The sequence below is a fragment of the Plectropomus leopardus genome, chromosome 17, assembly GCF_008729295.1.
Source record: "Plectropomus leopardus isolate mb chromosome 17, YSFRI_Pleo_2.0, whole genome shotgun sequence".
In the NCBI taxonomy this organism is placed as follows: Eukaryota; Metazoa; Chordata; class Actinopteri; order Perciformes; family Serranidae; genus Plectropomus; species Plectropomus leopardus.
In genome coordinates this window covers 6,023,973-6,041,133 of record NC_056479.1, presented here as the reverse complement: position 1 = coordinate 6,041,133, position 17,161 = coordinate 6,023,973, and the positions used below count along the sequence as shown (strand labels likewise).

Below are 17,161 nucleotides of genomic sequence, written 5' to 3'. Positions count from 1 at the left end.
CTATTAACAAAAAAAAAGTCAATGTTAACTACTTGATCTAAATAAAATAGTGTTTTATTTGAGCTTTTGTGCTGTTTTGTTCATGCGCAGCATTGTATTACAGGGCAGAAGTTAATTAAGTGCAGCTCTAGTCCAAATATAATATATATCTATATATATCTATATCTATATATATATATCTCTCTCTCTCTCTCTCTATATATATATATATATATAATATAATAATTATATATATATATATTTTCAGATTTAGAGATATAAAATGCAAATTCAGTTAGCTTAATTTTGTGCATGGTTGTATATTATGTCTTATTATAAAGGGTGTCACTATTATGGAAATAATAATTCAAGCATCAGAAAGATTTAAACTTTACATTCTTTCTATTCTGGACAGCCACTTGAAATTAAAAACAGAGGCAACGGTAATACATTAAGCACATTTTACTGTTTTCTGTACACTACAATACTAACTAACTGTAGCCTAGATAAACATCTGTTTCAATTTATTCATTTTTTACATTTACAATTGTAATTATGTTATATTTATCTAACAAAAAGCCAGAAAGTAGTTGCTTATTTAGCTAATATTCAGTAATAACACTTTACACCAAAGACTCTCTTAGGATTTGTATAGAAGTAATATGTATATTATTTAATTTAATTCAATTCAAATTTGATTATTTATGTTCTGTGTGTTTTGAGTGTAACGGCTAAAATTAAGACTATATTTTATTTTGCAACCATATGCATCTTCATAAATTCAATACAATTAAAAATAAATTAACCGCGTAACCTTGCAAACAACTAACCACTACCCCGAATGCACTACTTTATCATGTTATGTATAGGCTACAAATATTTATCATGTTTCCGACAGCACTGGAAGGCAGCACGGCCACACAACGTTTGTGAGGATTACGCAGACACCACTCTGACACTGATATCACTCCTCTGATTGGATAATGTTATAATCCCGCCTATCAGCATTTGATTGACTGATAATTGACGAATAGCAACAGGTAACGAGACCGTCATCTAACTTGCGATTGGTGAGTCGGTCTGGACAATATGAATGGCAATTTGTATTGTTCGACGTCTTCCCAAGACGGTGGCAACTTTGTGTTTCCCAACTCTCAGAAAGTCCCTTTATAGTTTTATTCTACGGTTTCTCCAAATTTAACCGACTATCTTTTGTCGGTGGTTATACCGACACACGAAGAGGATTTACAAAGAGAACAATTTGGTCTACATTGCGTCGAAAGAAGCTAACTGTTGAGCGTAAGTTATAGCTGTGTTGTGTCTGTCTCAGCTGGGATTTAAATGGTTAACGCTAAACTCCGTTAGCTGAACGAGCTAACTTATTTTTATTCACAAGCTAAGAACATACTTTTAACTTTCTCCTCATGGCGTGTTTTCCATACTAAGTTGTTAGTATTTTGAGCTAACCCGCTGCTTTGTTTATAAAAGCAGGTGTTACGTACGATATGAGGGTACAAATTACCCGTTATATTTAAGGCAACGTTTGCTTTTGGTTCCCGTTTTTTAGTTCAGCTTGCTTTTACCAAACTCCGTGTAAATATTGTAACAAGTTTATTTCAGGAGGGGCTTAAGTGACATGTTATCGAATTTGAGAAAAGTTAAGATGTATTATGAATCGATATAATCTATTGTTCAATTCGGCACACTTGAATTAATAAAAATAGGTTATTTAATATGCTTTTAAATGTCAGTAATAAGATTTAAACTCAGAATTTCTATCTACCGGAACTAGTCTAAATGCTTTGTTTTAATGAATTGCTCCACAGACCAGCGTTGGTGTGTGGCAGGAGAGTCAGCTCTCCGCCGGGGCTGGGCTGGAGATGGGGGATCCGGAGCCTCCAGAGTTTGGGTCCCTGGATGAAGAGCTGGAGTACTGGAAGGAGCAGGCTGCCAGGCACCAGCAGAGGTATGTGTGTGTGTGTCTTCCCAATCTATATTGTTTCTAACAAACATCAGACCATCATCTGCCTTCTTCAGCTCTTCAGCTTAAAAAATTTAAACTTGTTTAACTGTGTACACACAATAAGGCTGGGTTATATATTTACACTGTCATGATTTGACAGAATATTTCCATGTTTGTTTGCCTGCAGTGTTGCCTTTACCTGGATGATTAAGTATTTTGGAATCTTTTAGCTGATGCCTATTTTTCAAAGTATGCTTTAGTGTTTTACTGTGCTTTTATTCCCTCCATAAATAAAATATGGAGCCGCTGAAATCCCAAAAAAGACGATTGATTTTTTCATCTTGTTTTATAAGTTAATATTTTGCTAGAATATGTTATCATTTTGTGACAATCGGATAATGACTTGTGTGCACAATATATCAAACAAAACAATCTTTAAGGACTTTTGGGGGCTCCGTAATAAGCTCTGAACAAATAATCTATATATTTTCCCTGCCCTCTAGTTAAGTTTATAGAAATGAGAGTCAGTAGACACTCCTGCAAGACAAACAGTTGTGAACCTTGAGGTGTTCCGTAATGACCAGAGCCTCCTGTGGTTTAGTGGGAAAATGGCCAGGTTATGTTGTTTGTCCAAACAGATCTGGTTTAGAATTATCTGGCAAACCATCTGCTTCAACACCTTCTTGGTCTGTTTGTTTTTGGTCCAAACACAAGTTTGATTATTGTGTTTTTAACTGTAACAAAATAGAAAATCCAAGCTAATAAGCCATTTTGAATAATATCTAATATGATTTGCTGTGAAAAGGTCCAAAGCTGACAAACATAGGGCTTACATTCTGCGTGTGTGTGTGCAGTGCAGAGGAAGCCCAGGAGGAACTGCAAGAGTTTCAGCAGATGAGTCGGGACTACGAGGTGGAGCTGGAGACGGAGCTGAAACAGTGTGAGGCGCGAAACCGTGAGCTTCTTTCTTCCAACAATCGCCTCCGCATGGAACTGGAGAACTACAAGGTAAAGGGGACATTATCAGTTATCAGATCAAAACTTTCAACACCCTGCATCCCAACTTAAAAATAAAGACACTGTTTGAGGTGGTGGAGATGTATTAGTCATGTCATATGTCAACGTAAACCTCACTGAAGCTGTTATAATACAAGCCATTGTCACAGCACGGTTTGATAGCCAACACTGAAGATGCTGTATCAGGGGTATCGAGTTATTTTAATAACATTTTAACCAGCTGATTGCCTGTTAAAGTGGATTCAACCGGGGATTTCCATAATTATCAGCTGATAATAGGGCAAGTTTTAGGGCTCTGGTGGTGTCTGCTGAATAGGTTTCCCTGGTGAAACACACAAACAAGCGCATACACACTTTCACAGAGGATTGATTCAGGGCAGAAAAGGCAGCTGATGACTCTTGCTGGAGCTGTGTCTGGAGGGGATGGCAGTACTTCCCATAAAACTATCTCAGTCAGGTCCCAGGTCACCTACCCCCCTTTCTCCTCTTAAAACATTTCTCACTTTGTCTTTCTGCTGAGATCACAAGAGGGATGTTCAGCAACAGTGGCTCAATTTTAAAAAAAAAAGAAAAGAAAAAAAAAAGCTGGTAATTTTTGGTGGCACCGTGTGTCGCTTATAAAGCCTCATTTGTGCTCTGTGCAGTGAGGTCATTTCAGTATGTGTAGTGAGTGCACTTTTACGTCAAGAAATCATAACACGTGGTTGTATACCTCCCAGTTTATGTAACAAAGGGCTTATGGTGTGCCCTGCATTTTGAGTCAACATTCAGGACAGAGTAAGTAATGCTAGAGTAAAATATATACTTTTTTCCAGTAGTAAGTTGATCAGAGGTGAAATTTAAGTTTGCATGTCAACCGTGGAGGTTTCCAACACGCTGTCTCGTTTAAGCCTGAACAAACCTTTATGTTTCAGCTGCTTCTTTGAAACAACTTAATATAAAGAAGCTCTTTCTCCTTTAGCCGTTTCAGCTGATTGTCTGTCTTCCTCTCTTTGCAGGCTGTTGCATTATAGAAAATGTGTAACAGACAATCGTCATTTATAAAGTCACATTAACTAATAACGGTCAGCCTATTACAATGTGAAGGGTCTTGAAGGTATTTCATGCAACACTATGAAACAAGTGAAATATCGGTTAGTTCATTTGGACAAGAAATTAACACTCAAACTTTCCCAAAATCTAAATACAAATTTAAAGACTCAGTCACAACAGTTGCCTCACGCTGACCATATATAAACCTGTGGCGGAATAAAGAAAAGAGCAGGGTTTCAAATGTACTTTTTTGTCTACCTGCCACCATGGCAGCTAGACTACAAAATCTATCAGCCACCCAATGGATCACCATCGTGTTTTGTCTAGTGAATGAAGCAAATCTAGCAGCCACATTTGCTACAAGCATTTGGCTAGTGGCTGGAGCTAATTTTCATCCCCAGTGTGTAAAAACATGCTAAATTCATTTCCAGGTCAATCACTGAAAAAATTGCCCGTTAAACAGGCACTTAGCAGACTTTCTTTCAATCATAGATCTATATTATAGTGGCAACAAAAGACAACAATAGTTGTATTTGTTTTTATTATTTATATTCTTAGTACAGAAAGGCATTTTAGCCAAAAGGCAAAGAGGATCAGATAGCACCTCAGGGATTTTTCAGCAGATAATTTTGAAACTAGAACAAATTGACTTTTTTAAAGTATTTATTTAATTTGTGTGTAGTCAGATTAGGTAAAAATTGACTTGGGTTTAAGATTAAATTCACCTGGTTGACCGTACGCTCCATGTACGGGGGGTTGTGTTCTTGCCAAAGCGGCCGTGGGTTCGACTCCAGCCTGCGGCCCTGTGCTGTGTGTCATTCCCTCTCTCTTCCCTGTCCACTCTAAAACTGCTGTCCTGTCACATGAAGACAACAAAAAAAGAGATGAAATTCACTTTAGATGATTGTACACACAAAAATGTGAAATATGAGACTGTGTTGAGAAGGGGAAACGTTTTCTACTCTCTTTCAGAACAGTAGAGGGGTTTTATCTAAGAAAGCATGTGTGACCAGTATGCAGAGACTTCATGGAATTTAGCAAAAGCATGCCGAAGCCTGACTGACACAGTTTCAGTTTGTGTCCTACCTGTTTTCTGCTGGTAGCTTCGCACTCAGTCCTGGAAGCTCTGTACAGACAGATATTTGTCATTTCAGACACAGATGTAACATAAGGTGACTGTGATTTCACACGTCAGCATATGGTTTTTATTTTATTTAACCTTTATTCAACCAGATAAGAAAACCCATTGAGATCTCTTTCACAAGGGTGACCTGGCCAAGAGGTCAGCAGCACACGTCATGCTGAACAAATATAAACAGACAGGTAACAAAAGATAAGTTAAGACACACACCTTTTTTAAAGGTGCAAACTAGCTTACAATTAAAGTGCAGGAGTTTTTGACACAAATGACAGTTTAAAAACACAGGCACTGTTCAATGGTCTCGCGTTGTCTGTCTCTTAAGACAGAATGAAAGGCTCCAAATGAAATGAGTTCTGACAATTTCAATTCAGTCTGGAGAGTATTCTACGCAGAGGGGGCCACATAACTGAGCGCTCTTTTCCCCAATTCAGTCCTCACACGAGGAACAGACGATGAAAAAGGTAACGAGAACGCAAGGCATAATGGCTTTTAGTTTTTGAAGGAAAGTACATAAATAAGTAGGTACTAAGCCAAGAAGAGCCTTGTGTATCAGAGTCAGCCAATGTGTAGACCTGTGTACACTCAAAGAAGGCCAGTCAGATTTAACATACAGGTCACAATGATGAGGGAGGCGACTACAACCAGTGACAAACCTCAAGGCACATTGATAAGATTCAAGGACTGTAGACATTTGGAGGAAGAATTTTGAGCCTCTGAAGCAGTAATCCTTGTTTTGGTTAATGTTTAATGGTCTTTCGATGCTACTAAGCTAGACTTATGAGACACATGAGGTCTGTGCACCAGTGCATGTTTTTAGACAAGTAAATGTGAGCTTTCATTAGCAGAATACACTTTAACTCACACTAAGGGGACTTTTTTCAAAAGTTTCTTAGTTTAGCTAAAAGACCTTAAAGGTACTGAACATTTTCTGCCATTAAGTATACTTTAAGGTGTTTTGCTTTAAATCCCTCATAATCTGCCTTTTTTTCATCTTCTCTCCCCTTCTGTCTCTGGTCGGCCTCCTGCAGGAGAAGTATGAGACGCAGCACTCTGAGGCCTACCGGCAGATCTCCAGCCTGGAGGGAGACTTGGCTGAGACCACAGCCGTCAGAGACCAGCTTCACAAATACATCAGAGAGCTGGAGCAGGCCAACGACGACCTCGAGAGAACCAAGAGGTCAGAGGGCACTCCGAAAAATGCTGTTTACAACTTTACAAAAGAAATTATTTACTCCCTGTGTGGCTGTGGCTTTCATAATCTGACTGAAACAATTTTAGACATTTTTACAAACCTCAACAGAGAGAAAGTATACTGAATTTTCCCTTTGCTTTGAAAAATAGTTTTTCACTTGTTTTTTTTAATTTAAAGGACAGTTAAAGTGTCTCTGTTTCTCCACCAGCTGCCTTTTCATAGTAAAATTAAATACAAGTAAACAAGCTAAAAAGGCTGCAGAAAAGTGGCTGGCTGCCTCTGTCAGTTACATGACAGTTGGCTCCATTAACAGTCTCGCACTTTGTGTTTCAGGGCGACCATCATGTCGCTGGAGGACTTTGAGCAGAGGATGAACCAGGTTATAGAGAGGAACGCCTTTCTGGAAAGCGAGTTGGACGAGAAGGAGAATCTCTTGGAGTCCGTCCAGAGGCTGAAGGACGAGGCCAGAGGTAGAGAGCTCTGTCTGACCTGCTGTCAGTTCAAATAAGTTTGACAAGCTTGTGCTGTCATAGAGGCACAGGTCTGAAGTGGCTGTATAATATGTTTTGAAAAGAATGGCAAGTTAACATTATCTTAACAGTGTTCAGTAAACCTGCAGAGAGGACTGTGATTTCTAAGTTTGGGAATGGATTTCATGTGATGTTTTGCTCTCCTTTAGAGAAAGCAGTCAAAATAAACACAAATATTGTAATGCGTGTACATATATGAGAACAGGATACAATTATACTGTTCTTCAGACAGAATCCATAGTAAACAGGGGAGTGCAGGAGGCTGTTTGCAGTTGGTGAATAGGGAATGCTTCAGGAAGAAAAAGGAGTCAAAGTACATTGAATTAATTTCAACCAATATCTTATAAAGACATGATTATAAAAAATAAGAATTTTAAAAAATGGAAAGAAGGAAATCTAGAAATGGCCCCAAAAATGAGCAAGAAATTAATAAAAAAAAAAGTATGAGAAAATTACCTAAAATAAATTAAACAAAATAAATGAATAAATAAATAAAATAAATAGTTATTTAAGAAAGAAAGGGAGCTAAAAACAAGGAAATGACCTGAAAATGTGTTTTTTGTTGTTGTTGTTTATTTTTCTAATTATAATAATTTTGTAACTTTTTAAATTTGTAATTCTTGTAATTTTATATATAGTTTATCCCAAGACATTTCCCCCTAACATTTAAAAAAATGTTTTCTAAATCTACTAATTTCTTGCAAATTGGGAAACACTTCTTTCATTGCCTTTTTCCCCTTGTTTTTTAATGAAACTGCACCAATGTGCTCCGGATTTAAAAAGTTTACATACTTATGAAAGGCATCTGAAAGCACCACAAGAATTGTGATGTTGCTCCAGGTTTCACGGAGTTAAAGATATTTTGTATCCGCAATTCTTTCATATCTGGCAGTTTACTTAAGAGTTCACAGCTTAAGTGAATACAGCTGACTGTTTTGACAACTTGTGACATGTTCTGTAACCGGTCTCTCTTTTGTGTGTGTGTGTGTGTGTGTGTGTGTGTGTGTGTGTGTGTGTGTGCGTGTGCGTGTGCGTGTGCGTGTGTGCATGTGTGAGGCAGACCTGAGACAGGAGCTTGCAGTGCAGCAGAAACAGCAGGTACAGGACAGGAAGCCGTCCCTCAGCAGTGCAGTCAAAGAGCCTCCCTCCTCCTCCGCCTCATCCATGGCTGGTTTTCCTACCCCACCCCTCACCCCATCAGACAAACGGAGTGAGGACAAAACCACATCTTTGTCCTCTAACCAGCCCGTCCTCTCTGCCGCCACACCATCCAGACCTCCAGCCTCAGCCGAGTCCTTCAGCACCCCGCCTCCCTCCGTCAGCAGAGGTCAGTTCATGTTTCTTTATGTTACATCAATGACATAATGAGGATTTGCTGATGTTTTCCTGTCGTTTATCTTTGGAAATGGTTTGTTTCGGCAGGTGACAGCCTCTCGGGGACACCTCTCACCACATCCGCGAGAATCTCGGCTCTGAGCATCGTTGGAGAGCTGCTGAGAAAAGTCGGGGTAAGAACCACATTTTGACCCAGTGCTTTTTTATCAGCTACTGACTTATCATCATGTGACGCCGCAGGGTGCCTCTGACTTTATTCTCAAATACACACAAAGTGCTGCTTCTCTGGAGCTTGAGGGATCTGTTTTTAACCATTGTTATGTCAATAATTGTTGTTCCTAAATAGATGTGAACATTTCTAAAATGTTTTTAAATACTGACAACTTGAAGAAAGGCTCTGCCACACACATCTTACACTTTCACAACATAACAAACTGTTTTGATAAAGGTTGTTAAAGAGACTCAGTATCTACTCACCCTCATGCCAGTGAAATATCGGGGATATTTTATAGTCCACAGAACACTGCAGGAGGTTCACGGGGAAAAAAGGCTCTGCACTCATTTCCCAAACAATTAAAGCAATGATGACCAGGAGTCAAACGTTAAAAAACACATAAGACCAAAAAATGTCTCCATACAAAATGTCTCATCTTGGCACTGGTGCAGATTAGATATCTTCGAAGTGAGTGTATAAAGCTGAGTGTATATGGAAGGACTTGAACTTGTTCTGTGCATTACCTGTAGAACCTGGAGTCCAAGCTGGCGTCGTGTCGGGAATACGTCCACGAGCAGACGGCGAGCCGCAGAGGTCACGCTAGTGGACAGGGGGCAGCATCAGGCCAGAACAACTCCTCAGAGACCCATCCTACAAATGGCCTCTACAACAAGGGGTGAGATGCACATCAACAGCTTTAGAGCTCATGCCCAGACCAGTAACCAAACAGTGTTATTGGCTTGTGAAAGGTTAAAAATATTGCAAAAATAGTCCTGAATTGATAAAAAAGGATCACAAATGTCATTGTAAGAAGCTTTAAAACGATCACTCCTAGATTTTTTTAATCAACTTTTTTATGTACCAGTGGAGTAGATGTATAAAGCAGCAAACAATGGAAATACTCAAGTGCAATTACCTCAAGATTTTTACTTAAGTACAGAACTTAAATAAACATAATTAGTAACTCTCCACCACTGGAAAGCACAACCCAAATATTGCCACATCTTTATTTTTCTTTGTTGGTTTAAAGGATGTAAGTGTTTTTTATTCCGAGATTACCGTGTTATGTGTGTGTTGTGTTTTTAAAGGCTCGTGAAGAGGTTAGACTTCGGAGCTGGGTCCAAACTGCTGCTGTGAAAGTGAAGCGTCCTCCACCTCGATCCTTAGTCCTCCTCTGAGCTGCTTGGACCTTCCCGTCCATCCTGCCTGGATTTAACGGTACTGTGTGTTGCACATCAACGAGGTGGCCAGCAAAACACAGACCACTTTCACTGGGAGCTGCAGTGATGCACATGGATGGATACACACACTTTGGGATGTCTGTAACCAGCTCAAGTCTACAGATTTTTTTGTTTCATAATTTGCAGGACTTTTCGGCACTCGCACTTAGCTTGAACTAACTTAATGGACTTGTGCTGCATGTCTCCACCTCACCTCCTTTGTTTTCTTTTGACAAGATTTTTTTTGCCCTTTTTTGTCTCCTTTTGCTCAAAAGGTGTGTTTAGATTGAACATAAAGCAAGTTTTAGTCCATTAAAAGACACGGGTTGCAGGTTTGCATTGAGCTGAAATGTTTGAAGTTGCAGGAAAAATATATGTCATTATCTTAAACCTGTATTACTTTAATGCATGACAAGGTTTTTCACACTGTACTGTTGCAGAGGATCAATATCCAGAATGAAATCCTGCATGAATGCCCCCCTTTAATACTAACTTCAACTCAGCCACACATATGCATCCGTTGGTTAGATCACCAGATTCAAACTTGTGCACTTTAGCAGTTAATTATTAACAGTTAGCAATAACAGGCAACAAACTAACAACTTTCCATAAACACAAACACATGATTGAACTGTGTTCATGAACTTGGAGGATTTTATCATCTTCAAGGGCTCACAAGGTTGACTTCAGACCATTTCAAACGCTCTGTAAATTCATTTACACTTTGCTCTTTTGCACAATATTTCCTTCAAAATACATGTAGCGACTTAGTGTAAATGGGGTCAATGAGTGTGAAGGAAAATAAGAAAATCACATACACGAGGTTAGTACCAGTAAACGTCTCATTCATTCAATGTTAAACGCGGTCTGCTGAAACATTTCAGTGGTCAAACCTGCACAATTAAACCAAAGTGAGAATTTGCTTCATGTTTAGTTCAGACACACCTTGAACACTGGAAGGGCACTTTGATATACACAAAAGGAGAGGGAGGTGGTTTTTGAGAATGTCTTGAAGTACTACTTTTAAACTGTTTAGACGACACAGTCAGTCTTGTCCACATAAAACCACATTTGATGGTCTGCTTTTGTACATTTTGTCTCCAGAGCTGCATCTGTTGAAAATGAGGAGTTGGCAAAAAAAAAGAAAGTGGCACTAATCCCAGAGAGACTGGAAGCAATAGTTGATTTGAACACACACTGTAGTCCTGGTAATTTTAGTAGTCCTAAATATTTTAGATTGTTACAGATGAATTTGTTGCAGATAAACATGGACTTGGTATGTGTTGTTACTCATGATTATTTGGAGGACGATTTGAAATGTAGAATTTAGATTTATGGAAGTGAGTAAACTGGTGTGGTGAACCTGGAATGAGAGACTCGTGTTCGTCAGTGTTTCAAAATCACCCCTCTGAACGCCTGAAGGGTTTAATGAATGAGCTGTTTATCACTGTGACAAAGTGAAATGACTTATTAAAAGCACAATGTTTTATGGGGGAAAAAGACAAGTTTTTGAATGCATATCTTTTTGATATCTAGTGGCTATCAGTGGTTCTGCATTTGAAAGCTGCCTTAATTAGTATGTTGTTCGGTAATGAATGAGATGTGAAAGTTGCTCATAGTAATGAAGAGATGTATCACCATCTCTGCAGCTACATGCAGCGTTTTGGCCTCATTTACTACTTCTGGTTTTATGGCTCATTCAGCTTTCGAGCAGTAATTCAAGGAAATTAATTTAGACTCTGAATAAGGAAGTGTCATTTACTTTCTCTCCCTGCATGACTGAGATCAGTGTTAGAGCAAGCATCACTTCTAAATTGTTGAACTCCTAGTTAACCCGTAAATGTTCATGATGGAATCTGGAATTTGTTCAATTCTAAGCACTGAAGTTGTAATTTGGGATGTCCCGATCAAGTTTCATTTGGCTCTGATCCTGATCCGAGCCCTTCGCGGTACTTATTGAACTAAATGACACATTTTCCCAGTGTGCACTCAAAGAAAATGAGATTAAATAAAACTTAAGCCTTCCTGAAGGAAATTACGTTTGTAGTAACATTTATCCATAGCAGTGGAAAAAAGCAGTATTGATTAAGGCACATGGAAACTCTGGCACATGGAAATAGCAGCTTTAGTCTATAAAATGTAGTAATTCAAATTCTTGAGATCCCCGTCCAGAGCTATTAAGTTGATTCTAAATCTGATATGAATGAAATTTTAACAGAGAACAGTAAAAATTTGATTTGATGTGGTTTATTTGACCGTGGACATCCCTAGTCATCATTTTGGTCGGCTGACCTTTGGGCTCTTTGATCTTGTCACTTTTTGGTGAAATATATACTGTGGATATTCACGGTCCCCAGAGGATGCTTGATGACTTCATCATCTTAGCTCTGGCTCCGTCATCAGACCAAACACTACTAGAAAATATCAAAATCTAACGTGTAGATGACATGAAAATGACTCATTTTCCGTGCTCAGGACAAATGTTACACTTCTGTCTCTGCTCTTCATAAGGCACTAAGATTAGGAAATGATCAGTATGTTGTTCGCTCTGTCCAATGCTTTGTTATTATGTGATAAAATGAACATTGAGCCTCATGTGTTGGGTCTTGAGGCACCTTTTAGACTGAAGAGCTCTACTTCTGTGTCTCCAGGAGTGAAATAGGAAACGTCTTCTGTTAGCGAGGAGACATGAATACTTCAGTGAAGGCTACTTGTGTTTTATGTTAAAAAGAAAACGTATGTAATAGGTTTGACTTGTAGTGTTGTATACTGTACCTCTACTGTAGCGTCACTAACGTAGGCTGTAGGTTCAGTGTGTAGGCAGGACTGACTCGCAGGGGGCCTCTCAGGGCAGACTGGACCTTTCCTGCAAAGGTCAAAGGTCAGTGTGTGAAAGCAGATGTGGAAAATAATTTGAGGTTTGGTGTTTTTTTGCCTTGTATGACTCTATAAGGGTACTTACATGCTCACATACAAAGTGCTAAGACCTGTTGTGCTCTTTGTTCACCTTCAGTGCTGCTTATGTTTCTCAACAAGCAATAAAACTTGAAATAAAAGATTCTTGATTTTATTTACTGGAAACGACACATCTGTGAGGATTTAGTAGCAGTTTAATAGCACTTCAGAAAGTCCTGCATCACAGCAGTCATTGTACAACTCACTTTTGTCATAGTTATATATTATATTGTGTATCTGTGAGGTTTGAATCACACCGCCTAATCTCAAGAATGAATATACAAGTTGGGTTACAAATACAGTTTTACATTTGGTTTCCAATTAAACAGATACTAAAATATTCCAAAAACATTTTCTTAGGAAGTGCAGTAAGACCGAGCTGCAGTTTGTGCCTCTCATGAGCGAAGCATCTAATTTTCCAAAAAATAAACCTTTTGAGTAGGTAATTTAACTAAACTTCCTGCTCTTCTGAAGGTCTTTCTGGAATCCTTAAAGTCTCTTGTAGCTAGTTAGATGAACAAATTTATCACAATATCGATATTTATTTGTGATGTTTGAACTTTTTACACAAAATTATATTTAGCTTGTATTTTCACAAAAAGGGGCAGATGTCATTTGTCTTTCCAGATGAAGATACAGTCCCAATGATAAAAACAGGTTAAACAATCTTTTTATTGTGGAAAAAATAAATATTTAAAAATATTTTTTTTTGCTCTTTGAAAGTTTTAGAAGAGTCTTTGAGGATTACAGTCAGGAGAGCTGTTTTTTTTTTTTTTTTTGCTTTTTTTTTAACCATTATTTTATGACTCGAATGAGGCAGCACAAACTGAAACTAGTAAAACTGACTTTACGTCATGAAAATTATTCAAAGTACATGGAATATAATTTTATCTTAAATAAAACTAAATATATTAAATTCACATAAATTATGTTGTATCATTCCACAAACATTGAAAACAACAGTAACTGCTTTGTCCTAACCTCAGTTCACAAAACCCCCTAAACTAAGCTGGAACTCAGATTCTGGATGCTACTTTTGATTTTAGAGATAATTTTGTGTCCTTTTCACGATGTAGAATTTATTTGTGGATTTAAAATCTGTTATCATTTATACCTCCTTCTTTGTGCTTATTGTGTAATTATTATTTTATTAAATATTGGGATTTATATCTCCAGATAAAGCCAAACAATTTTGAGTAAAATTAGCTAAAAAGCCATTTAAACTAGAGAAATCAAACACATTTTGAGGTCCACTGTTATTTCTTATACCAGCTGATGATAGTAACAGCTGATGCCAGTGTGACCTACATTGTATAGAGGTCAACGGATGTAATAAAAGCACTTTGGCAGTAGAGAGAACTTATTGAAAATCGAAAAATTTAATAAATAAAATGCTGGACTGAATAAAAGACTTGCCTAACTCTTGATAATTTCATTTTAAGCTTTTCAAAGTGGATCCCAGTTTAAATACATATGAGCAGAATGGAGTAAATGATTCAAGTTTTCTGAACTGTGTTTTATAACAGAAGTTTTGTTATTAGCAATGGCTAAATGATTCAGTGCAATAGCCAAACTATCCTCTGAAACTCTGGATTATTAAAAGAAAACTAAAATAACAAAAAGTCGTGCGTCATGTGGCTGTCTGTTTGCATGAAGCTACAACATGACACTTCACTGACAAATGTTGCTTCTTTGAAAAATAAAATACAAATTAAGAGCTGTCTGTAGGAGTGTAATTTGAGATCCATATTTTGCAGACATTCAGCGGCTTTACTGCAGTGTTTTGTTTCTGTTCCTGAAATTTTGGCTGTCGTCTCCCGCATACTAACAGCAGCTGTGAATCGAGCATCTGGAGCAGTTTCACATTATGGAATTTCTCAGAAACGGGTGAAACATTTCTAAATGATCACCATCACATGAACATGTGGTCAGGACTAAATCTATGAAATTTAAAGTGTATTTTAAAGAGCTACAACCAAAAACTTTATTAGAGTATATTCAAAGTTGCAACTTTTATTTGTATGTACTCTATTTTGTATAATAGCATCTGTAGATTTACTGTTGATTATTTAAATTACAAAAAAAATTATTTGTAGTACTATTTAAGTCTAAAATAATGTTTAAAAATAATTTGATGAACAAAGTGGGGTAGTAATTTCAAAATAATTCCATTGTGCTGTTAAAATATCAGAGACTCATGTTATTGTCAAAGGGTAAGTTGGATATATTAGACTTGTACCTATTTTCCTGTGTTTTTCTATCAAAGTGACTGATAGGAACAACATTTTTTGAAATTGTTCCAATATTGGCTGCAGTGTCCAAACAGGCTGCAATGTAATGACTTAATGTTTGTATCCTGGTCACCATTTGCTTCAATTGTTTGGGAGGTGAGGGCAATGCTTTTTACCCGTGATTTTTTTTAATGTTGGGTGATCTATCCTTTCAAGGGTTTATTTCAAGCAAACCAGAGTTGGTGATTTCTGGAAAAGTGTCAAGACATACTAAGATGTTTTTTGTGAGTTTATTTATTTATTTTTTCATTTTCTTTGAATGAAGTGTGATTTATGATGATAAATCAGTTTATTTAAATGGAGTCTGGTGGATTTACTGATAGAAGTTTAGAAAAGTAACCTGAGCCTGTCAGTGGCAGAAAACAGACGGTTTTAGTGGATGTAAATGGATGGTGTGAACATACATTAAGTGTTTACATTGCAGCCTTTATGGTTGCTTTCCCCTTCAAAGGAAACCTTCAAATAATTTAAATGAAATGTGTTAAATATTTCTGGGACAGTTGCTGTCCACTTAACTTGGGTGAAACCCCTTTACTCGTCGGGGGAGTAGTTGTAGACCTCCCCTTGGGGGTCCATAGGAGGAGACGGAGACCGGGATGGAGGCTCTTCCTCCTGCATCTCCACTGAGTTCTCCTTGATGGTGCTCCTCCGGCTGACGCTCCCTCCCAGCCCCAAGCTCCTCAAACTGCTGCCACCGCCACTGCTGCTCCGAGGGCTGGGGCTGCTGAACACCGCCTCCCCGCCACCACCGCCACCTCGCCTGGGAACACCCGACACATTTGAAGGAAGAAAAAGAGGAGGAAGAGGAGGGTCAGAAGGAGATGAAGGATAGAGAAAGGTGGCTTGTTGCAAAGCAAGATTAAAAAAAAGTTGAAGCCCCTGAAATCTTGCAGCAGGTGTAAACTGGAGAGAAAAAGAGAAAAGCTCATTGAGGAAGAGGAGAACATTCCCAGGAAGCTTTAAGGACAGTTTGCAGATCAGTGGTGTCTGAGGATAGGTGTGAAACAGGACATGAAAGGAGGAAGAGGAAATTTAAAATCAAAAATGATCTCATGCCTTCACAGTTCTTTTTTCAGACACTACAAATGTTTAACGCTTTAATGAAACGAATAAGGATGAAAGTATTTTTTATTATTGCCACACCATTGTGTTTATGACAGCAGGAAGAGCTGGATACCTGTAATAGTAAAAAAGTACTATTTTACTTCAAATTATGTTTCTAGCCTAACAGCTTGGAAATGCACGCATTTCTTTTCAGAGGGAGATTTTAAGAAATTATACTCCTTTTTTTAAGATGAAATATTAATTTGATATGCTGTACATAGATACAATGCAGCAAATGTTACAGGGATAGTTCACCCAAAAATGAAAATTCAGTCATTATCTGCTCACCCTCATGCTGATGGAAAGTCAGTCTACAACAAGGCTAAAACATGGTGTCAGTGAAATTTTTCAAAACAACTTGGCATGTCGGGGCTTCAGGACACTTTGATACCTTCAGACAAGCAGTATGGAGGCATGTTGTGGTTTTATTATGTATTGGTTTAATGTTTGAATCCTGGTCACCATTTGCTTCAATTTTTTGGGAGATGGGTGCAACACCTTTTCCTCCTAAACCTCCGGCAGTGTTTTGTGCACTAAAAAACTTCACCCAACTTTCCATTGGCATGATGACTGAATTTTCAGTTTGGGGTGAATTAACCCTTTAAGTACAGTTGAGGATTACAACTACAACTGCAATTGTTAATCTGATGTGTTTATCGTGTCGATCCTGGTGGCTCGCTCCATCTTCCAGCATTCTAGTCTAGTTAGTCTTCAACTATTTTTTTCATAAATATAAGATTAATTCAGTAAAAGGTATACTGTGCAGGATTGCCATTCACTGTTTGTAAGCACGCCAGTGAAAGTTAAAGTAAAAGCCAAACCCATATTTCCTCTCTTTTGGCATTTCACCTCGCTATATTTGCATCTTTTCAGCACTGTCTCTCTATATCTGCTGCTTACAGTCTGGTATCTGGTAGCTTCTTTTTCATAAAGCCTCAATCTCACCTGAGCGCTGCGGAGGTACATGCCCATAAACGTCCCCAGCACAGAAAATAAGATGAAAATAAGAAAATACAGGCAGAGAGCAGAGACTCAGCAGAAAAATGCACTGCCACACACGTTTAATGGCTCATATGTGATGACTCAGAGGGATAATTTTCATTTTTATTATTTTTTGGAAAATCCTGCATAGTATAAACTTAAGATGATTATTTTTAGCAAGAGCCTAATTAGGTGTTAAATGTTTTT

General features: G+C 38.0%; 2 protein-coding genes across 2 annotated transcripts in view; one reads left to right on the top strand and one right to left on the bottom strand.

Moving 5' to 3' along the window:
* Positions 1–1,093: 1,093 nt before the first annotated feature.
* Positions 1,094–12,679, top strand: nde1 (nudE neurodevelopment protein 1). The gene is made up of 9 exons (XM_042505374.1): positions 1,094–1,278; positions 1,806–1,945; positions 2,797–2,950; positions 6,161–6,309; positions 6,658–6,794; positions 7,915–8,181; positions 8,277–8,362; positions 8,934–9,079; positions 9,492–12,679. Exons 2-9 carry the CDS (start codon positions 1,860–1,862, stop codon positions 9,538–9,540), a joined length of 1,074 nt encoding a protein of 357 aa, XP_042361308.1. The 5' UTR covers positions 1,094–1,278; positions 1,806–1,859; the 3' UTR covers positions 9,541–12,679.
* A 2,955-nt stretch (positions 12,680–15,634) lies between these two features.
* The window catches only part of LOC121956126 (myosin-11-like), a 29,978-nt gene continuing 28,451 nt past the window's right edge, over positions 15,635–17,161 (bottom strand). The window contains 1 exon segment of the mRNA XM_042504243.1: positions 15,635–15,856. Within this exon segment, the coding sequence (XP_042360177.1) occupies positions 15,847–15,856 (10 nt within the window). The 3' untranslated portion in view covers positions 15,635–15,846.